The 21,698-nt window shown below is 35.4% G+C and overlaps 1 protein-coding gene and 1 long non-coding RNA gene across 28 annotated transcripts in view; one reads left to right on the top strand and one right to left on the bottom strand.

Moving 5' to 3' along the window:
• The window catches only part of tenm2a (teneurin transmembrane protein 2a), a 1,361,633-nt gene that overhangs the window by 381,829 nt on the left and 958,106 nt on the right, over positions 1 to 21,698 (bottom strand). For all 26 annotated transcript variants that reach the window (XM_073921891.1, XM_073921909.1, XM_073921890.1 and 23 more), the window contains one exon: positions 15,929 to 16,204. In XM_073921891.1, coding sequence (XP_073777992.1) covers positions 15,929 to 16,204 — 276 coding nt within the window. The remainder of the gene's footprint in view (positions 1 to 15,928; positions 16,205 to 21,698) is intronic.
• LOC137490625 (uncharacterized) overlaps positions 1 to 21,698 on the top strand; it is a 109,738-nt gene that overhangs the window by 39,406 nt on the left and 48,634 nt on the right. The gene's annotated exons all lie outside the window — the stretch shown is intronic.

The raw sequence follows: 21,698 nt of genomic DNA, 5'->3' as shown, positions 1-21,698 counted from the left end.
TTTCATTGTTATATTCTGTTATGTTGTTCGCTATTTGTGATGTATTATTAGGATTTGCTTTTGCATTTCCATTTTGAATGTGTATGTTATGTAATTTACAAATATGTGTTTTCTATTTTGCTGTGAGAAAATGTACGAGATCATGTGATTCGGATGTGAATACAAAAAGAGCAATATGCTGTGATAAATACTCTCTGATAAAGAGTCATTGTGCGCGAAACATTACACACTTTGTTTAGGTTTTTTAACTTTAATAAATTGGTATTTTTTTACCTTTTGAATACAAATTTGAAATTGCAATAAATATTTTCAAAACTTTAATAGTTATAGATTTATCTTACGCCTTTGTCATTATTATATATTTTTATAATATTTAGGCTTAATGAATTTTTGGTTTATTATTAATTTAAATTAGCAATGTTTAAATTTTTTTATTAACACTGATATCACTAGTATGCTCTTGTGTCTGTGTACATATGTGCAAGTGTGTACATGCATGTGAGTGTGTACAATACGGCTTAATTTGTTTCTAAACATTATAATGACTTGCTTTTACTCAATAATTTTAGTCATTCAATCCAACAAGTTTATATATCAAAATATATAGTCACATATTTGTTCAGTATAACAATAATTTGATTACAAAATTATTGATAACACATTATTGTGTACAGCATTAATATAATACATACATAAAATTATTTCTGTAAAGTTAACTTGATGCAGACACTAAAATAGTACATCTAGAATGTGATAAAAGTTTCATGTTGTCTTATACTAAAGCACAATAATTTTTTTCTGATGGCAGTTGGGCATTATGTTGCTCAAAACCAATTGTAGGGAAGAAAAAAAATCAAATAAATGACCACAGAAAAAAAAAGCATTTGAATGGATGTTGGAGGGTGGGGGGTGGGCTATAACAAATGTGTTCTCAAAAATAATAATAATAAAATTGCTTTCAAGTCTGCGAAGAGAACATCAGGTGTCTGAGAAACCCCGGGCAATGCTAAATCACCATCTTTTGTCGAAAATCAAAGCTGAGAATTAGCACTGATGACTTCCATTACAACAGTGAATTAGAGCACATTGTAGACATCAAATGTTCCACAAAGTAATCAGCCCAGCAGCTGAACACTGCACTCCCACAATCAAACTTCAGTTTCTACATTGGCGTGATCATGTCTGACAAATTAACGCCGACTAATCCAAAAAAAATCGGAAAGAAAGAAAAGAAAGCAGAAGCGTTAGATGGAAAAATCCACCACCTCTTTTATTTTGAGTATTATTTTTTATATATAATCACAACATTTTTTATTTTTTATTTCAACAATAAAAGTCTTTATACAATGTGGCATTCACAATCATTCCTGGCTGCATTGACGTAAGTGCGCCAGCGGCCACACTATTCGGTTAGCGATGGCAATTGTTGTTTTGGGGAAGTAAATTGGTCCTGATGCAGATAAAAGTGCCTTAAAATCACCATTGTTTTGCTCCCTTCAACACAATGACTCTGCGGGAACGGCGAAAGTGTGTGCATGTGTGCGTTTCTATATTTAAGATAAATAGAGAGAGACATAAAAGATGAGAACTAGCGCTTAAAGAAGAGACGTGTTGATTGCGAATGAATTTTCATATACAGCACAAGGGGGGTGCATGGGTAGGTTTTTTTCAGATTGCAAGATTGCTAAATATTACACGTCTTTGTGCTTCCAAATGTCTATCAGCTATTCTATGTGTGTGTGTGTCTGTGTGTGGACTAATAGAGCACCTCAGGTTGCAGCATTGTCGGCAGTAAATAACAATCAGCACAGCGCACACACAAAGACTGTAGGGATGACAGACAGATGTACGTCTCAGAAAGGTCAGCCAGCTATATATAACTTCCATCTTCACCATCCTTTATGATAAATTGCAGTGTCTGATGGCTGGCCAGAGAGTAGCAGATTATTTTTTTCTTACAGTGCACTGAGATGAGAGGGAACGGTTAAGCTTAGATTTACTGGGGCCCGATTGATCGGTGCACATAAAGGGCCCCTGCATCAGCTCGGGTTCGTTTCATTAACTAAAGCTGCAATGTAATGAACCCGGCAATGGCAATCTTGTGTCCAATGCTCTATTGGAAGCAGGGAAATGACTGAATGAGTCCTCTCGAGGGAGAGTTGTAAAAGACAGGAATATTTAATGCTTCAATCAATGTCCGCGTCAACTCTTATATCACCTAATGTATGTTTTAATCATTCTTCCCCGGGATCGGGGCTATTCGAATGAGAGGTGTGGACACTGCGGCAGAAATTTACAAGCGTTCTCTTTTCACCTGTGAATGCTGATAGTGTACTGAGTTTTATGAGCATGCTGTCTGTAAATTCACAGCCCAATGCAGACAGAGGAGGGAAAAGACACTGTTGGATTTTGCCTCTGTCTGTACCTGTTGGCTATTATTATTATTATTATTGTTGTTTATTATTATTATTATTATTATTATTATTATTAAATATCACAATAATAATAATAATAATAATAATAATAATAATAATAATAATAATAATATTAATATTAACAATAATAATAATAATAATAATAATAATAATAATTAATAATAATAATAATAATAATTATTATTATTATTATTATTATTATTATTATTATTATTATTATTATTATTATTATTATTATTATGGGACGACACAGTGGCTCAGTAGTTAGCATCAAGAAGGTTGCTGGTCTAAGTCCTGGCTGGGTCTTTTGGCATTTCTGTGTGAAGTTTGTTATGCTCTCCAAGTGTTCGTGTAGGTTTCCTCTGGGTGCTCCGTTTTCCCCATGATCCAAAGACATGCGCTATAATGTGGTGAATTAAATAAACTAAATTGGCTATAGTGTATATTTGTGAATGAGTGTGTATGGATGTTTCCCAGTACTGGGTTGCAGCTGGAAGGGCATCTGCTGTGGAAAACATGCTGGATATGTCGGCGGTTCATTCCACTGTGGCGACCCCTGATGAATAAAGGGACTAAGCCGAAGGAAAAATGAATGAATGTTCAATTAATGGGTAAACTTTACTGGAATATTTCTTACTGGAATATAAGACTTACAAAATTCTACATCACCAAAAACTGACTTTTATTCACTTAACACTAAAAATCATAACAACAAATCTAGCTATCCATTTGCCCTATACTAAAACACAAATGTCTCATATTTTAGAGCAGTTAATGCAATTAAAAATTATTAATAATGATTTCATTTAATTAAAAAAATGGGCAAATAAATTAAGTAAATAGAAATAAAAAAATAACAAAAATTATGCTGTTGCTTACCCTTAAACATTTGAGTTTATTTATTCTATTGAACACAAAAAAAGATATAAAAAAAAAAACTTAGAAAACAGTAACCATTGAACTCCATATTATTTGTTTTTCTTACAATAGAGCTTCTTTCTTACAATAGAGCAATAGAGCTATTTTCTTTTGTGTTCAACAGAAGTAAAACAATTCTTAAAAGTTTGGAACCATGTGAGGATGAGCAAATAGGGAGTACATAAACATTTTGGGGTGAACTAACCCTTAGACATTACTGAACAAATCTCAGCTGTTGCCATAAAATATGCAGTAACCCCAAATGCAATATTGAAAAAAACAAACAAATAAATAAATAAATGCAACGGTTTACAGTAACATTTGTTTTGTAATTAAATGAGTATATATAAAAATGCTCAGCATAATTGAGTACAGCCCATTTTGAAAAATAATGTATTTATCCATTTCTCAGAGAATATAGGGAATATATTTTGCTGCATTGAAACAAAATAGATTTATTAAACAGATATATTTATTAAAATAATATTTTAATCACCAAATATAATTAGAAATACTTAGAAAATACAATTAAATATGAGCAAAATATTGCAAAAACAATTACAACCAACACAATTTCCAATACATTTTTTAATTTTTTTTGCTTCGCTTGAATTTTCCGCTTTTTAAATTTTGTATTTAATGTTTTTCTATAACATAAATTTGGGTGTACTAAATTTTAAACAGTTATTGTAGGTTATTTTGTTAGATAAGCTCTAGATTTGACTTCAGTACTGATTGTACATGCACAACTATATTATTGTATAGCTTCCTATTAAAAATATAAATTTAACAGAGAGGTGTACTTATATATGCTGAGCACTGTATCACAGTATGCCAATCTAACACTATTATGTTAGCATGGCATCCGCACTCTACTTTTTTTTGTCTAGCACATTCATTTTAAACGTGTCAGAGTTTGTTTACCTTCCGTCAAATTACTCTTTGACATTTCCCTCCTTTACAACTTTAGTGGAGGAGGTCGATACGACCTTTGTGGAGATTCACAAAAAGCTTTTACTCAACCTCAGCGCTCAACAGTCCTGACAGAAAAGAAGAGAGGCTTCTTCACAAATGATTTCATCCACTTCACTATCAACCACCAGCCGTATGAAAATCTGAATGTTGTTTATTGACTTCTTGTTTCCATTTAGCACCACATACGAGGTTAAACATTTGTAAATGGCAAAAGGACAATAAGACGAGAAAAAAGGAAAAGTGGAATTAAATTCACGAGTAGATTGCACTCGACGTGGAGTGCCGCTTCCATTAGACAAACAGGATGTAAAAATAAATAATTAAATAAATGATATATTCCATCGAGGGATATTAGTTGTGCAACGAAACTCTTAATTGGAATTCACCTCAAAGACATTATTTCAAGAAACGCATCCCACAGCTCTCCAACCAATCAGCGTCCTTTTGTTTTATCAATGCATGCACGCAAAAAAATGGTGAAATATTCATTAAACACATCCTGCAAATACACAATCCCTCCGTGCATCTGTGGGGTGTTTCTTTAGCCCACATGCAGTCAACTCATTTCAGCGAGTATCAAATAATTCCAGTCTCCCCTCTCAGATATGAATATCCCAGCATGCAACTTTGATTTCTCTCTTCTTCTACTGATGCTCTTTTCTTCCTTATTAACGAGACCTCTCCTGATGCTCCCATTACAGGATTGATTGCAGTTATTTGCAGAAAGCCTCATTCATACTATAATCTTCGGCACAAATCTCACTCACGCTATGCGTCTGCATAAAGGGGCTCAATCGGTTGAGTTCAATCTTGTTGGTTTAATGCAAGTCTGCCCCCGCATCGCTATAAAAATTCACATTAACCAATGCTTGATTCATGACTATTCATTTTCAGTAAGTAGAGCAGTTAAAACAATAAATAAAGAAAAGAGTGAAACAATCGCCGTCGTGTTAATGATGTAACATAATAGTCAATCCCACGATCCTATCTGAATATCTGACACACAAGAGCAGTAAACTTTCTGCAGGATTATGGTCATGAGATCAGAGATTCAGATTCTTGGGCCTTTATGGAAAGATAGATTCCATGTAGCCAACAGATACATAAAAAAAAAGATTAAACAACAACCAAAAAGATTAAGATTATTAAAGAAAGATTCATAATATTTAGTACGTAAGTAAATAACTAAATTGAATAAATAATGGAATAAGCAAATAAACAAATAAATCAGTGAACAAGCGAATGAACAAATGAATGAACAAACAAACGATTCCCATTCCCTATTGCAAAACAAAAGATTGCTATTAATGTTAATGCAACGCAGAATTATTTTGTGTCTAAATTGTGCTAAACTACAGGGGTTCACAAATTTTTTAGCCTGCGACCACCAAAATAACAATGTCAGTGACTCACAACTCACGAAGGTGGTTATAAATATGCAAACGTTGCACACACAACTATTATTAATAATAATATTGTTAATATTATTATTAATATTATTCACAACTAAGATTAACGACCAAACAAAAAGATTAAGATTATTAAAAAAAAGATTCATAATATTTAAAAGTAAATAAGTACATAAGTAAATAAATAACTAGATAAAATAAATAAATTAAGTAGGTAAATAATAGAATAAATAAGCAAATAAACAAATAAATCAGTCAGTGAGCAAACGAATAAACAAACAAACAAATGAACAAACGATTCCCATTCCAGTCAATGCAGCGCACAGTAATTTTGTGTCTAAATTGTGCTGTACTGCAGGGGTTCCCAAACTTATCAACCCGGGACCCCCAGAGTAACAATGTCAGTGACTCGCGACCTCCATTTTTCTCGAAGGTGGTTATAAATAAACAAATGTTGCCTATATAAGCATGAGCATATTGACAACACAAAAATGCAACAGTCTAATAACCATATAAGTTTTTTTATAGTCATTTATTTATTTAATTTAATATAATAATGTATTAGAGTGCCGTTAAGTTTGTCAGAAAGTTTAACCTGGTTTAATGAACGCCGTGTGAACCTGGTTTAATGAACCCCATACAGGGTTGTGGCTGAAAAGGTTGTGGCTGAAAGGGAATGCACTGTGTATAACATATTCTGGAATAGTTGGTGGTTCATTCTGCCGTGGTGACCCCAGATAAACAAGGCAGTAAGCTGAAGGAAAATTACTGAAGGAACATGAATGAAGTTAAGTCAATTAGTTTCCTGCTTTTTTTATTTATATATATATAAAATCAAGTTGTTTCTTTTGAGGCAAGGGGTTTACTTTAAAGTAACGTAACAAATCACATTTTACAGTGTATAGACTAAATATAACAACAACAATACATCTTCAGGATCTCAAGGTCATATGCCTCATGCACTCGGTCATTCTTTCCCCCCCACTTACAAAGCCCCTTGCTGAGATTCCCACACAGACACAGCAGGAAATATTTAAGCTTCAAAGTAAATTATCTTAAATCCGTCTCACTTTTTTTGGGGTAACAAAATACGAAGAAATCATCAAGAAGAAAACACAATTTTTCCGAGTCCCCGACAAAGCTCCTTAAATGCTTAGTGACGCAGATCAATGTGGGAGAATACAAATAATCCAGCAAACAACAGCCGTCCGCTCTTCTCGCAGCATGGGGCGCCAAGGTGGCTTTGTTTACCGAACGTGATGCGAAACGCTGATCGCCGAACCGCTGCCAAACACAACTCGCATGGGACTGCAACCCAATGATGGGATAATTTCTTATCTGGCTGGAGTACAAATACTTATGCAAACAAACATGCAGCAGAGTGCAGGAATGACAGCCGTCCTCGTCTGGACCTCCAGCCACCTCAACAAACAGCAATATGCAGCTGAATGAAATACTAAGGAGACAGCAGTAACTGACGGCACTCATAGAGCTCCAGTCAGGTAAAGATCACTGAGTTTTTTGATCTGAGAGCCGTAGCACGTGGGCATTAATCAGTCACTTAAATCGAATAGGCTCCCAGTCATCCACGATGCTTAATAAGACCATTGCCTGGCCTCATTATTAAGCTCCCCGCACACCTCACCCGGCATCCAAAAGAAGTGAGGAGAATATTCGGAGAGGTTCTCATGGAAGAGACGCCGTCAATAAGCAGCAGAGATCGAATGAGGTTTGCACAATTCATCTCAAAGGGAATCACACCGTTTAATGTACTATTGACTCTTTTAAATGGAGCGGACTCAAAACTATCAGCTTGTGTGTGAGCTAATGTATGAATAAAGCTTTTGTTATGACGGAGAACAATGTGTGTTGCGCATGAACGAGGCACAAGCTCCAGTGGAAAAAAAAATACCACTGTAAAACGTTACATTGTAAAAGATAAAAAATAATAAAAAGTACAAAAGAAAAACTTTTGTCTGTCTGTGCATGTGTGTGTGAGAGAGAGAGGTTTATTCAGTTTTTTTTTTGTATATTTTTTTCTTTTTTATTTAGTTTTATTTAATAGAACTGAATCGAATTGAATTGACAGAAAGAGAGAGTCAGAGAGAGAAAGAGGGGAATTTTGACTTTTAACAATCTGTGGATTTACAACCATTTTTTAACACATTAATGAAGTCAAAAGGTCATAAGTGAAAATTAAAACAAGTGAAATTTGTGAAATAATGCACATAAATATATTTGCACATTAAGTCAGTTGACGCACAATCATTCACCAATCAAACTAGGATTTTCCAAAAACCTTATTGATCAATTTCACAGACACATTCATACACTATTTAGATCTAAAAGTCTCCAAATGATCAATTATCGTATAATTCAAATTGGCTGTTTCTCAATATGCTTTCTTCAGTGATCTTGCACCCTCGTGTTCTCATGTAACATCATTATCCTTCACCAAAGTTCAGTTTCAAAACTCAAGACCGCAAGAACGAAGGACGCATGAAAGTTCCCAGATGTGTTCTTGATATCGAGGATGCGTCAATGCAGACTTGAGCACCGAACTCACTCTAGATTCCCAGAAGTCATTGAGGCTAAATAAAGGAGGTGGGAAGTACATGTTAAATTTATTATAAAAGTTTGCATATATAACTTATTCGTCTCAAGAGTTTCCTTAATTGAGACGGCGAAAGTAAACATTTACAATGAAAATCTAAATAAGGGCATAAACACATTAAGGGTGTTTATTTGTTGAAAATCATTAAAATGACTTTTATTTGTATTGTGCAATGTATATTTATAATGTCTTTATGCATAGTATATATATTAAAAAGTGGAAAACAATTAATTACTGTATGAATGCTGTAACGTTTAAATAATTTTCCATTAATAACAAGTAAAGGTCATGTAACCATCAGGAAGAACCAGGAAAGAACGCAGCATCTCACTTTTCAGAAGATGTGTTCTGTGTTCTAGAGGTCTCCCGAGTTTGTTCTTCCAATGTAACTTGGCAAGACCGGTCTCCCCAAGAACACAAGTCAACTCTTTGCATTCTTGGAAATGAGAAACAGCCATATTATTATTATTATTATTATTATTTTTTGAATACAGGATTTTATAAATTCCCTAAACACCAAAATAAAATCAGTCACCCTTAGACCAATCAGTTTTTAGAGAGAGAAAGAAAAAGACTGCTTGCTTTGAACAGCTGCTTTAAAGGGCACATCGGTTACCCCTTTTTTCATATTTATTATAAGTCTTATGTGTCCCCAGAATGTGTCTGTAAAGTTTCAGCTCAAAACACCCATCAGAGTATTTATTACAGCTGTTTGAAGTGTCTGTATTATAGCTAGGAAAAGGTTGTTGCTGTTATTTTGCATTGGGCCTTTAAGGCTAGTCATTCCCGCCCACCGTTCCCACGTGCCTCTCAGCAACATGCCACAATCGCCGCCCTCGGCTTCCTCAGGAAGCAGATCTCACCTAACGTTTGTGAGAAATACAACAGTAAGAACTTTACCAATCAGTATTTCATGCATTTTTTGTGGAGTTGCAACAATGAGTTTATGCACACACAGCGCAGACACACACATACATAGCACAGACACGTAGCGCAGAATTACACACTTCATTACACACGTGCACACGTTTTAAAACATGTTAAACTTGTAAAACTCACTCTTGATCACGTCTGCAAACTGTACAGACCTTTTATTCCCGGTTTCTTTGCGCTCGTCCTGTCATGTCGATATGAGTATATGCATTACTATGGAGACATGTTAATGCGCGCAGCTGTCAATCAATATTGGTGGGCGGGGGTACCGCACTCCTATGTAAAGGTGCGGTCGATCTAAAAACTGCTCCAATTGGTCCACCGTTTTTATGTTGTTAAATTTGAAAAAAAAATAAAGGTTGGGTGTGTTTATTTTACCCCATTATGACAGTATATACACTATACTTACATACATGTATGTCCAAACAGCTTGAAAAGTAGATTTTTCACTATAGGTGCCCTTTAAATCAAATTGAAAAACTATCACTTGTGTAACTGTGAACTTGATCTATTTGAGTCAATGTTCAATTAAATTATAATTTAACATCAATGCACCACAGACACTTTTTTCTGATTTCTTTTTTCATAATTAAAACATAATTGCTTTAAATTGGTTAATTTATATCTTAATTAGAGATGTTTGTATTAAAATAGCAAAGAGAGTATCACTGTACTGAAATGTGCACTTTACTTTTTAAATAATTGATCTTAATAGTCTTCATTAAGCTTACATTAAAAGAAAGCGAACATGCTTTTGTACTTCAGCACAATAATAACCCTGATAAATGGTTTTCGGTTTATCCTGAGCTAAATCACATGAAATAACACTTATTTTTTGCGTTCTCCTTACTTTAACAGTTAGAAGCAAAGCATGTTGGGAGGCTATATGACATTTAACCTTTAATGAACATAATATTTATTACGCATTATATAAAACAATATACATTATAAGTCAAGGCAGCACAGTGGCACAGTGGGTAGCACAATCACCTCACAGCAAGAAGGTCAATGGTTTGAGCCCCAGCAGGGTCATTTGGTACTTCTGTGTGGCGTTTGAATGTTCTTCCCATGTTTGCGTGGTTTTCCTAGATGAGTTTGGTAAGCTAATTTGTTCGTAGTGTATGTGTGTATGGATGTTTCCCAGTAATGGGTTGCAGCTGGTAGGGCATTTGCCGTGTAAAACATATGCTGGATAAGTTGATGGTTCATTCCGCTGTGGCGACCCCAGAATATTAAAGGAACTAAGTAAAAAAAATAAATTAATTAATCATTACAAAAGACAAACCCAAATACACTCATTTTATTTTATTTTTTAAACTGCCACATTGTGAAACATCTTGTCTTTTCTCTAGCATGAAGTCTTCTCGAGCACCCGTCTGCTGTGTGTGATGTGTCAAGCCATGTGGAAGACAAAGTAGTGACAAATATGTGATTCACATTTGAAACTGCAATGATTAACAGCAATGGATAAAAACATCAAAAACATCAATAAACATATGCTAAAACATCCTCACTATTTCTAGAAGCACCATGGAAGCAGGCCTGTTTGTGTGTCTGTTGAAACATTCCATTTCTAAGATGCTATCGGAGATATGGGCTTCCTCTAAATCCTTATCGATCCTCAGGATTTGGCATTATTTTATGAAGTAAGATGGAGGATTTACTATCAAATGGTATCCAATTGATCAGATCAGGGTCATTATTACCACTGACAGCAGTCTTATTATATATATATATATACTTCTTTTTATATTTTTAGTCTTCTTACATTAGTCACAAGAGATACATTGTGGGGATTAAAAGTGATGGAGAACATTCAGGAGCTAACAATGCTTTTTATGTGAATTGTTTAAAAACAGTAATTTTACTATGAAAAATAATACTTTATTATTATTATTATTATCATTATCTTTGTTGTTGTTGTTATTATTACTATTATATATCTTATACAAACATCCAATCTAGGCTCATTATGGATACGCATCCCTGTATATATTTCTGGAGAGTACAAAATACATCCTAGGAGGTATCATCTTTTGCAGTTTTTGTTTTTACGAAGCCACCAGAGGCTGTTGTGTATGCTTTTTGAGATCTAATTTTTTTTTTCTCGTTAGCGCCATTCGAAACTGCTCTTCTCATGTAAATCCACCAGAGTCTGCTGTGGACTGACAGACTGACTGACTGAATTACCGACCATTATCCCCAACTACAACCTTCCCTAAACCCAACCAGTGTTTTCAAAAGCAATCCAGTAAAAGAAAAGCCACCTGATTTTTACCACATCTTCAGATCTTACCACAATCTCACCCTGTTATTTACTTCTTAATTTACTTTTTGTCTTTTGTTTTTGTTTTGCCTGCTTTCTGGCACCATTCCGGACACAAACCGTATTGTCGTGGTCAACTCTGCTCTGTGTCTGAAGTCTGCTCAAATACACACCGTCAGCTATTAGCGCAAAAAGAAACAGAAGCCATTGGCAATATCATACCGCCACGTAGCATTCTTTGGCAAAGACAAAATGCATACCTCTGGCTACATAATTTGTGCTCTCCAGAAATCTATACAGGGCCACATGTTCACAAGGAGCCTGTGTTGCAAACATCACAGTCCATACTGACTATTTGTGATGTATAAAATATGTGGAGGTGACACAGTGGCGCAGTAGGTAATGCTGTCACCTCACAACAAGAATCGCTGATTTGAGCCTTGGTTAGGTCAGTTGCCGTTTCTGTGTGGAGTTTGCATGTTCTCCCTGCTGTTGCGTGGGTTTCCTCCGGGTGCTCCGGTTTCCCCCACAGTTTAAAGACATGCAGTACAGGTGAATTGGGTAAGCTAAAATGTCCATAGTGTATGCGTATGTGTATTTGTGTGTGAATGAGTGTGTATGTGTTTCCCAGTGATGGATTGCAGCTGGAAGGGCATCCGGTGCATAAAACAAAAGCTGGATAAATTGGCGGTTCATTCCACTATGGCGACCCCAGATTATGAATGAATGAATGAAAATTTGTAGAAAAATATGTCACTATATTTAAATGTAAATGTTAAATGAACAATACATATTAAATGGTACTCAGACCAATTCATATTATTTTGTTTAAAAACGTCTGTAGTGATTCTAACGTGGTCTTTTGAAATATGTATTTATCAAGTATTGTCAACAAAAAAAAAGCAGCAGAAAAAAAAAACTTTTTAATTGTACAATTTTTACTTAATGGCTGCTTAACTTATTTTTGCAATTACAGTATAACCTTACAATCTACTTGTGTTTACTGCATTATATTTCATGGTGCTCTATTCATACTCAGGAGTGTATTCAATCAGCTAAATATTTAGCAAAATAATAATGACTAAAACTTTTCATTTGAGTTCAGAAAGAGGCCATGTACTATACATTTATTTCCTATAAACCATGCACACCACATCCGAATAACAACATTATATAACACTAAACAAATAATTAGAAGTGCGGTGCAGCTCAATTTTCACTAAAAGCTGCTTTGTCTGTAGAACCTGGAAGAGTGCCTGCTATTTTTACCTCAACAACTTTGTGCCCAATCAGATATTGACAAGTAAGCTCATGTCTAGACCCAACATCTCAAAAGCACAAATGGATGTTTTAGTCAAAGCGGGTGGCAGACTTTGAAAGCTGCCTTTACGTCTGGGAGAGTATTTGGGAAGAGGCAGACGGAGGGTGATAATAGTTGAAAATTTCCCTCTGACCCCTATTCACTCTCCCTCTGTGAGTGACACATGTCTTTCAAAGTGATTGGTGCTGCTGACATATCCATATAACAAGGCAAAAGAGGAAAATGAGAGAGAGAGAGAGAGAGAGAGAGAGAGAGAGAGAGAAAAGTATATTGAAGTGTATAACCATGCACACAAAAAATGTAAAAGGAAAAAAAAAAGATAAGGGGTAAAGATAAGGGTGAGGCTTCAAAGTGTGTTAGAGGTAGAAAGACAGAAATGACAGATTTACTAGCTTCTATTTTCAACACACGCTTTCTTCCTTGTGAGAACAGATCCACTGAAAGAAATATCCTGCTTCTAATTCAGTTCGGCTACAAGAAAGCTTCTCAAGCACAGGCACACAGAAGTATCAATCACACTCTATCTAGTTTTCATGTTACCATTATCACAGGGAGAGAAAAAAAAATACTACAGCCACAAACAACAATCCAGAAAAATGTGAGCAGAACATAATAGATCCAGATGCTTAAGGTCAATTCCCAGAAAGACACTGCCAGTGCTTATATATCTTTACACAAACCACACACATACAATCTTCATGATGGTTGACTGGTCACAATGCAGTAATTGCAGGTAGATTTTAGTACCCTGTGTTGAAACTGGTCTTGATTTTTTTGACCAATATTTTGTCTATTACGAATCTATGCAATTATATGAATGTACAGCTTGATCACCACTAATGTAAGTGCATCAGTCACCTGCTAAATTGATATCAAATATTTCAATTGCAGAAACCTTTACCAGCAGTATGCTATTCAAAACAACAGTACTGCTATACTGTATAATGTAGTACACTATAAATGATTCGGTCCCACTTTATATAAGTTCCCATCAACCGGAAGCCGACCGTTATTTATTTATTTTTTGGTATTGTGAAGCAGTTCCTAGAGAAACAAAATTTTAAATAAGCAAACAGTGGGCATGGCTTGTTTTTTTCTACCGCGGGCTGAATGGACATAGTAAAGTAGGAATATCATTCACAAAGATCAGGAAATGGGTTTTAGAAGAGTTACTACAACCTAATAGACTCCTCCTGTTCATCATTCCTGTTTGCTGTCAAAACTAACAGCGTTAGCCATATCCATTACCTTAAATCTCATAAATTACCTGAGAAAAAAAACAAAACAGGAAGTGCATTTTCAGATTTCACTTAAAGATAAGAAGACTAAACTTTTTTTTTTTTTTTTTTTTTCTTGACATGACATGCACAGATATATTGTTCACCACAAAACTGGCAGTGTGAGCTAATAAAATCATATGGCTAGTTTTGATTTCTTGGTAACTTTACGTGGCATTAACCAGTATATACTTATACAGAAATTAAACATTTGTTACATTGTACTTATTTTGTAAATAAATGCGTTTACATTGTATTTATGATCGATTAAATACCTGCATGTGCTTACTTCTATAATTAATTCCTGTAATAACATTTATAATTACACTGCCATCCCTTATATCTGATCCCACTTCCTACCCATACCAACAAACCTTTCCTTAACCTTATCCGTATCCCACCTCAAAAGCACCATACATGTTTTGCAATGCAATATGAATGCAAGTATTGAATTTTTTTTTTTACTTAAGCACCTAGTAGTTAAGGCCACTTAATATAAAGTTTGACCATTGTTTTTTTTTTTTTTTTAAGCGAGAGTAGTTTTGAATTTTTTAGCATCAAATATTTATACTGTAGAAACGGCAAGGCTAGTGTGTTATTCAGAACAGCACTCCAAATAAGTATTAATTAATATGGCAGAATTCAAATTAGTATTCTACTCCCAATTCTGCATTTTTTCCCTGTTGTCGTTGGTGCAGGGCAACACATTATTACAAACTAAAAAAAGGTTTTATACCTAATTTACCAAAGATGGTTCCTTTGTGACTCACACATCCTGCTAAGATTATCAGGCACAGCCTGGACAACGTTTAATTGGGATTTCAATGGGAATGAGCCACAGTACCGAGCCGAGAGACGATGTCCAGCCTGCATCCACTGCTGTCAGAGCAGACAGGCATGCGATCTGGTGACTGGCACATGCTGTGCCCACACGCTTTCCATGCCGTAAAAACCCAAGACAGTGCTAGGAAACAGCGGCCGGGAGATTAGCATGGCAATTATCTGTAAGGCAATTATCAGCCAGTGAGATGAAGACGGCTGCTTTCCAAGGTGTTTCTTTAAGTTTTTAATAGCTGTAGAGCAGTTTGATAAATTTCCTCAGCGAGTTTGTGCAATGTTGAGATTCACAGCTGATGGATCTGTTTGAGTTCTGATATAGTGAGAAGTCAATTAATTAGAACGTTTTTGTCTTTTCATTAACCTCTTCTGTCACTTTCAACAAACTACACTAAGATGCCACCGGATTTATAAGAAAGTGTGTTGTTGAGGAACACGTTGCAGAATTCCTGCCAGGATGTCAATAATAACATTCATGCAAGTGAATGTGCAGAGATGCGTAGGGAGAGGACAGCTCTAGTGTTTTCACTCCACGAAGACACATGTCCTTTGACATTTAAAAAGAACTTATTTCGATGTGCATTCTTTTTATATTAATCGAGTGTGACATGTCATGTTACATGTGGTTTACTTATACCCATTTTTCACTTTAAACCACTGCAAAAAAACAAAGAGGTGATTGGAGTCATCTAGGTATGATTACTGATGCACAGTACCACCCAGGTAAGAGCAGCACAAAAGGTATCTGAAATGCATTCAGCTCTAAATGAGTCAAAAGCAAATAAATGTGAATGTTTTATCACATGTTGCACATTTTTGGCATCTGTTCTCACACACCTTACACTCTAAACGCCTTTAAGATTTCTCTCGCACTCACGGTTTCTCATAAACATGACACATGACTGCATTGCTAATTCTCACACACTTTTGCACACTCTCTTACCTGATTCGTCGTCTGACTTATTCTCGTTCTCTGAGTCGGTGAGGGTGAGCGCTGAGTTCTCCCTGCTGGAGAGGCCTGAGCTGCGGCGGGACTTGATGCCGTGGCCCCCCCAAAGCTGGATGGCTCGCTCTGGTGAAATGGGGCCCTCCGGGTCAGAGTCTGCATCGGAGCCTCCGCTCAGAGAGTAACCTCGCTGCAAGAGCCCAATGTCCGGGCAGTATGCGTTCTGATGTGGGGCCGGCTCACAAATGCCCAGCTCGGCTAAAGTAAAATTTCCTAAAGGGGTCAAAATAAAGCACAATCGGTTACTCGCTGATGCATGATGAAAGACTGGCCTGAGAGAATTCACTGATGCTGATTTTTCAGGGAACTATGCACTGCAGCTCTCTACAATTCTAGTAAGTTTAAGTCTCAGCTGTGCTATTTGGTTGTACGAAAGATATGAGGGGAAAAAATTAAATCAGAAAAATTTGCCCCCCTTTTTATTTTTATTTTTCTCAATTTCTGTTTATCAGAGAGATTTTATTAACACATTTCTAAACATAATATTTTTAAATAACTAATTTCTAATAACTGATTTATTTTATCTGTGCCATGATGACAGTAAATAATATTTTACTGGATATTTTTCAAGACATTTCTATACAATGACAAAAAGTGACAATTAAAGGTGATAATGCAAGTCACTGTATACCGGTTTGTTCTAAAGACTATTGAAAAAAATATAGCTTAAAGGGGCTAAAATTTTGACCTTGAAATGGCTTTTATTTCCAAAAGAAAAGCTCCAGAAGCCTCCAGAAGAAAAAAAGTTATCAGACATATTGTGAAAATTCCCGTACTCTGATAAACATCATTAGGAAAATATTTTAAATATATATATATATATATATATATATATATATATATATATATATATATATATATATATATATATATATATATATAAATGAGTGTTGCATCCTAACTGTTTTTCTTACAGTGTCTGCAATGGTTCATGCAAGGTTTTGTTCTTTCTAAAAACCCTCCTTTCTACGAGCCTGCCATGCTCTGATTGGCCCGGAGAGCAAACCTGCTGTGATTGGTCTACCACTACCACAAAACAAATCATTACCGTATTTGAATTTTGGTTTCAGGGCTTCATCAGCAAATATGTACACAAGACCAGTTGCCTTATGCAAAAAAGATGTTTTAAATGTAAATTTGTTAGAGCATTGGACTTGAATCTGATCAGATTTGTTTTAACAGTATATAGAAAAACATACTGTAACTCTGTGAACTATAATATTAGATTTTTTGTTTGTTTTAGTTTTGCAGAGTTTATAATAGCGACATCTTTAAAAAAAAAAATTAACTTATAAATTAGATCACAGTCAATGCACTGCAAATACCTTCTGTACCATTTAATATCACCATATTATAAGATCAGAGCTGGTGATGTAAAAACTGATTTAAAAAAAAAAAGAAAAACACTTACAAAGGTTGCACGATTAAATGAAAAAAGATCACAATCTCGATTCGACCCCCACATGATCTTAATCCAGCATCTCTATGCTTCAGCCAATTATATTTTCAAGTTTGGGAGAAGCATAAAGGCGGTCGCACAAGTCTTCACATTGTTTTATATACGTTTCTCATCAACATGGACACCTCCAAATGTGTTAAAAAAAGTCTCACATACTGTATTTAGAAGGTATAATTAACCCAAAAATGTAATTTCTGTCTTAATGTTATGATGTATTCATGGCCACAAAGTCAAACAAGCTGACATACTGTTTGTTTACTTGAGAGGACACAAGGATGCCCGCAAATGACGTCTACTTTAGTGAACAGAACCTGAAAAGGCTGTGAATTCCAGGTAATAATGTTGTAAATAATGTTCAGTTTGTGGTACTGAGAGATGGTTTGGGAGCCGCGCGGGAAGTATAATTTGCATGTATGTTCTTTTTTTTTGTTTTTGTTTTTTGTCAGAGTGAAAGCAGCCATGACATGAGTGCACTCGGCAGTGAAAGTGAAACTAAAAGCTCACATAATTTAAATGATCATATCGCAGTTTAACAACAGTGACAAAATAATGTTTTTTTCTTTCATAGTGCACACAAAGTGTTGTGCATGAAAATAAATGTTTACTGGGTCAGTATATCTACTCAAGTTTTAAATATTTATCTAGTTATGCCTATATAATGCTGAATATAATGCAAAAAGGGAACTGGATAATGACAAATGTCTCATTTTGCCAGTGAATAAACATAGCTAATAATAATGTCAATGACAAATGGCAAGCATATGTCTCAAACATAATAATTCAACTTGTATTAAAAATGATATCTGTTTACTTAATGTAAAAATACCTTAAGACCTCACGCTTTGTTTTGGTTTAATATAATAACATTTAACTGTTTAAAAGGAATGTCATTTAGCATATCAGTTTTGCTTTGGAATTAAAAAATAACCATGAAGTTATAACGTTCCACTCTGATCTGGTTTTCTTTCTTGACACAAAGCTTTCTGGCAGCATACTTGAGCAATTAAAGTCTACTTAAATCATTATATTTGTGTAATGTTTTATGAAATACGTGCTTGAGAACTATTGAAAAGAAATAATTGTACTTCTATTATGCATTCAGGTCAAAGTAATACTCATTACTCTTACAAATGCAACCTTGAGAAGAATCTCCTCACCCGTCAAGAGCTGTTTGTTTAGATAATGCTACAATCATCACTGAAAACACAACGGGGGTCAACGGTTTAAAATAATTAGATGTTTAATGTTAGTGTTCATGTACAGTATTCTCACCAATGCTGCATTTATTTGATGAAACATATAGCAGAAACAGCAACACCTCAAAACATTGTGTTTTCAAAAGTGTACAATGTTATTTTATTATTTTTATCAATGTCATGGCAAAGCTCATTTTTATTAGTTTATTAGTTATTATTAGCCATTACTCTATTATTCAGTGTCATGTGATTCTTCAAAAATCCTTCTAATAGAATGGAGGCTTATGCAGGTAACCACACTTGCGTAGTCAACTGTTTGCTAAAGATATACAATGAAGCAGCTCAGTGTTTCTTCATTACTAGTTCTAAAGTGACAATTTGGAATTAGTAATGGAGGCTTGGGCTCATCTGTTCAGCTGTCAGCTTGAGATTTGAATTTGTGGTGAAAGGAAGTAGTTCCTCATATTTTTTTTTTAAAAAAGTGTACGTTATGTCTTATTTATTTGCAAAATTGTGGCGATGAACTATTCAGTACTGTTTCTAGGCATCGTCGAAGTAGGCTGTTGCTTGGGGTTCCACCAGCCATAGGAGTGCCAATGGGTGTAGCCCTTCCCCGGCCATACCCCACTGAACACAGAATTATTAATCACCCTGGTAAAAGCAACCCCTGCTCATAGCGGGACAGTAAACATAACATTTCAAGAGTGATTTTGAAGGGGACACAAATAATTCAGCAAACATTTTACTTTTAAGTCACTCCTATGATTTGAAATGGGGCACAAACTGCCAGTTTTGGTACAGTATGCAAGGTGGTTTGTGAGTGTAGCCTTCACACTGTAGTGTTTGCGCTGCTGTAGACATTACTATATGTCAAGCTGGTAATGTTATTACTGCTAACATAGCGGATTCACTGAATAATACATAGGCATTATCTCTTGTAGAGAAAAAAATCACTTCATGTAAGTATATAAGAAAGCATTGCTGGAGTTCACAACTATTAGCTTTGTTCTCATTAAGCACAGAGGAGGAGGAGAAGGTTTAAATGCTTGTAAGCATTTTTTTTACATTCAAAATAATTACAAGGATAACACATTATTTACTATGCACAGAATGGGTTTTAGGCAGAACCACACCCTTCTGACTGTTAGTTTGCTATGAGGGAATGATGCTCAAAAGCCCCGCACACTACTCAATATTCTGTTTTAGTTGGAAGTACATAAATGTACATTAATAGCCCCTTTCACACATACAGACCTGTCTGGAAAATTATCGAAAAGGTCTGTATATGTGAACAGGCCCTTTATGAAAATACCTGTAAATTTGTTCCGGCAATTTTCTGGAAAGAGAAGTTGTAACATTACTGGAAATTTGCTGGAATTAACGCATTTACATCAAGAACGTGCTGACGTGAGACGTCTACTTTAGCCAGTCAGACAACTCAGACGCATTCACATCTGCACGGTTAATGAAAATAAAAGCCTTTGAATATTTCTTCCAGACACATTTAACTGCTATATGTTAGTCAGATAAAATGTCTATGTTCCTTCTTAAAGGGCCAGGAAACCCTTTTTTCATGCCTCTAGTTTGGAAAAAGTCAGGAAAGTGGGTGTGTCTAGCTCTGTTTAGGTAGGAGTGTCAAGGGAGGGAAGAGGGGAAGGATTTGAATAAAATTGGGAGTTTCCATTTGGGCAGGCGCTTATTTTCACCCTGGCCAAACAAACAGACAAGAAAGAAAAGAAAGACAGTGACTGTGTTTAATGACAGTGGAATGTTTGATACCGCACGTCCTATAAGAGAAAAAAAACTCGATCACTCGATAGGTCAGACAGCCGCCTGTGTGTAGACTATCCTGTCACAAAATGCGGCGAAAATTAAACACTACGATCGGTAATAGTTTGCTTGCAGTGTTCATGTTTACACTCCATTTAGAGCAGCATTTACAGCAGATATTTCAATCCATAATATTGTAGTGATATTAGCGTACACTAAGTAACTTAGAAATCATTTTAACTTAGGTCTGTCTTTAAGTACTGAAAGAGTACTGCTGACGAAACGAACTAAAAGGAGAAGAGCAGCAAATCCGGATTTCACAATTTCCAGATGCGAAAAGTTCTAGAGTAAAAAATGTTCCGTACAAACGTATTTCTGCTGCATGTCGTGTGCACTGAACCACACGTGAGTCTGGTTGGGCTCTCATAGCTGGAAAATGAAAACAAAACTTTTGTTGCAGCACATTAATAAAGCAACACTGATGACCCGTATCTCCTAACAATTCCTATTTTTTTTCCACTTCTTTTGGCAACACAATGTGCAGTCTCTTTGCCGTCTGAACACTGTTTCAGGTACAAATAGTCTTCGAAGCTAGCATGTATGTTAATAAAGTTGCATCGCATACACAATAGAGTGCGCTGATTGGTTTGAACCAAGTCTTACTCATGAATGAATGCAGCACACTCAGAGACGCAATAAGGTACTCCCATGTTCAGATGTCCAGTCTACACGCTGGAATACACACTAAGATCTCATGGCTGTGACGCAGGTTCAAAAACTCGTTTTAAACCGGAAGTACAAATTTGCTCGAAATAACGCAAAAACAACCTATTTTCACTTTTTAGTGAAATATATGTGTCCTAATAGTGTTTTTAGCAGTGTGGGACACATATACGACTGTCAACAGCTCAAAAAATGTGTTTTGGTGTTTCGTGACCCTTTAGTGTCAACTGTTTTGAAAATTATCGGTAAAAATCTAATGATAAACCGCTGTTTATTTACCTTCAAGCTCTGCTTCAAATGCTTTAAGTCGGAGCTGGTGAGTGCCAGCACATTAGTTGTTCACAATACCTTTCCATCCACAGAATTTGTAATATAGTCAAGTGTGTAAACATTTAGCTGTGGTCCGCGTTTCTGCCTTTGGATGTATCACAAAGCAGCTGCATGGATGCTAAAGCTTTATATGAAAGTTAAAACAGTCAAGAAAAGGTAGACCTCTTCTATGTTTATAAATAAAAAGCACTGCCAGTTAGAGGTCATTTACTGGTGTTTTGGAATGGAT

This window comes from Danio rerio, chromosome 14 (assembly GCF_049306965.1).
Source record: "Danio rerio strain Tuebingen ecotype United States chromosome 14, GRCz12tu, whole genome shotgun sequence".
Classification (NCBI taxonomy): domain Eukaryota; kingdom Metazoa; phylum Chordata; class Actinopteri; order Cypriniformes; family Danionidae; genus Danio; species Danio rerio.
Note: the sequence above shows the minus strand (reverse complement) of the source record. Positions and strands in the feature narration are given on the sequence as shown.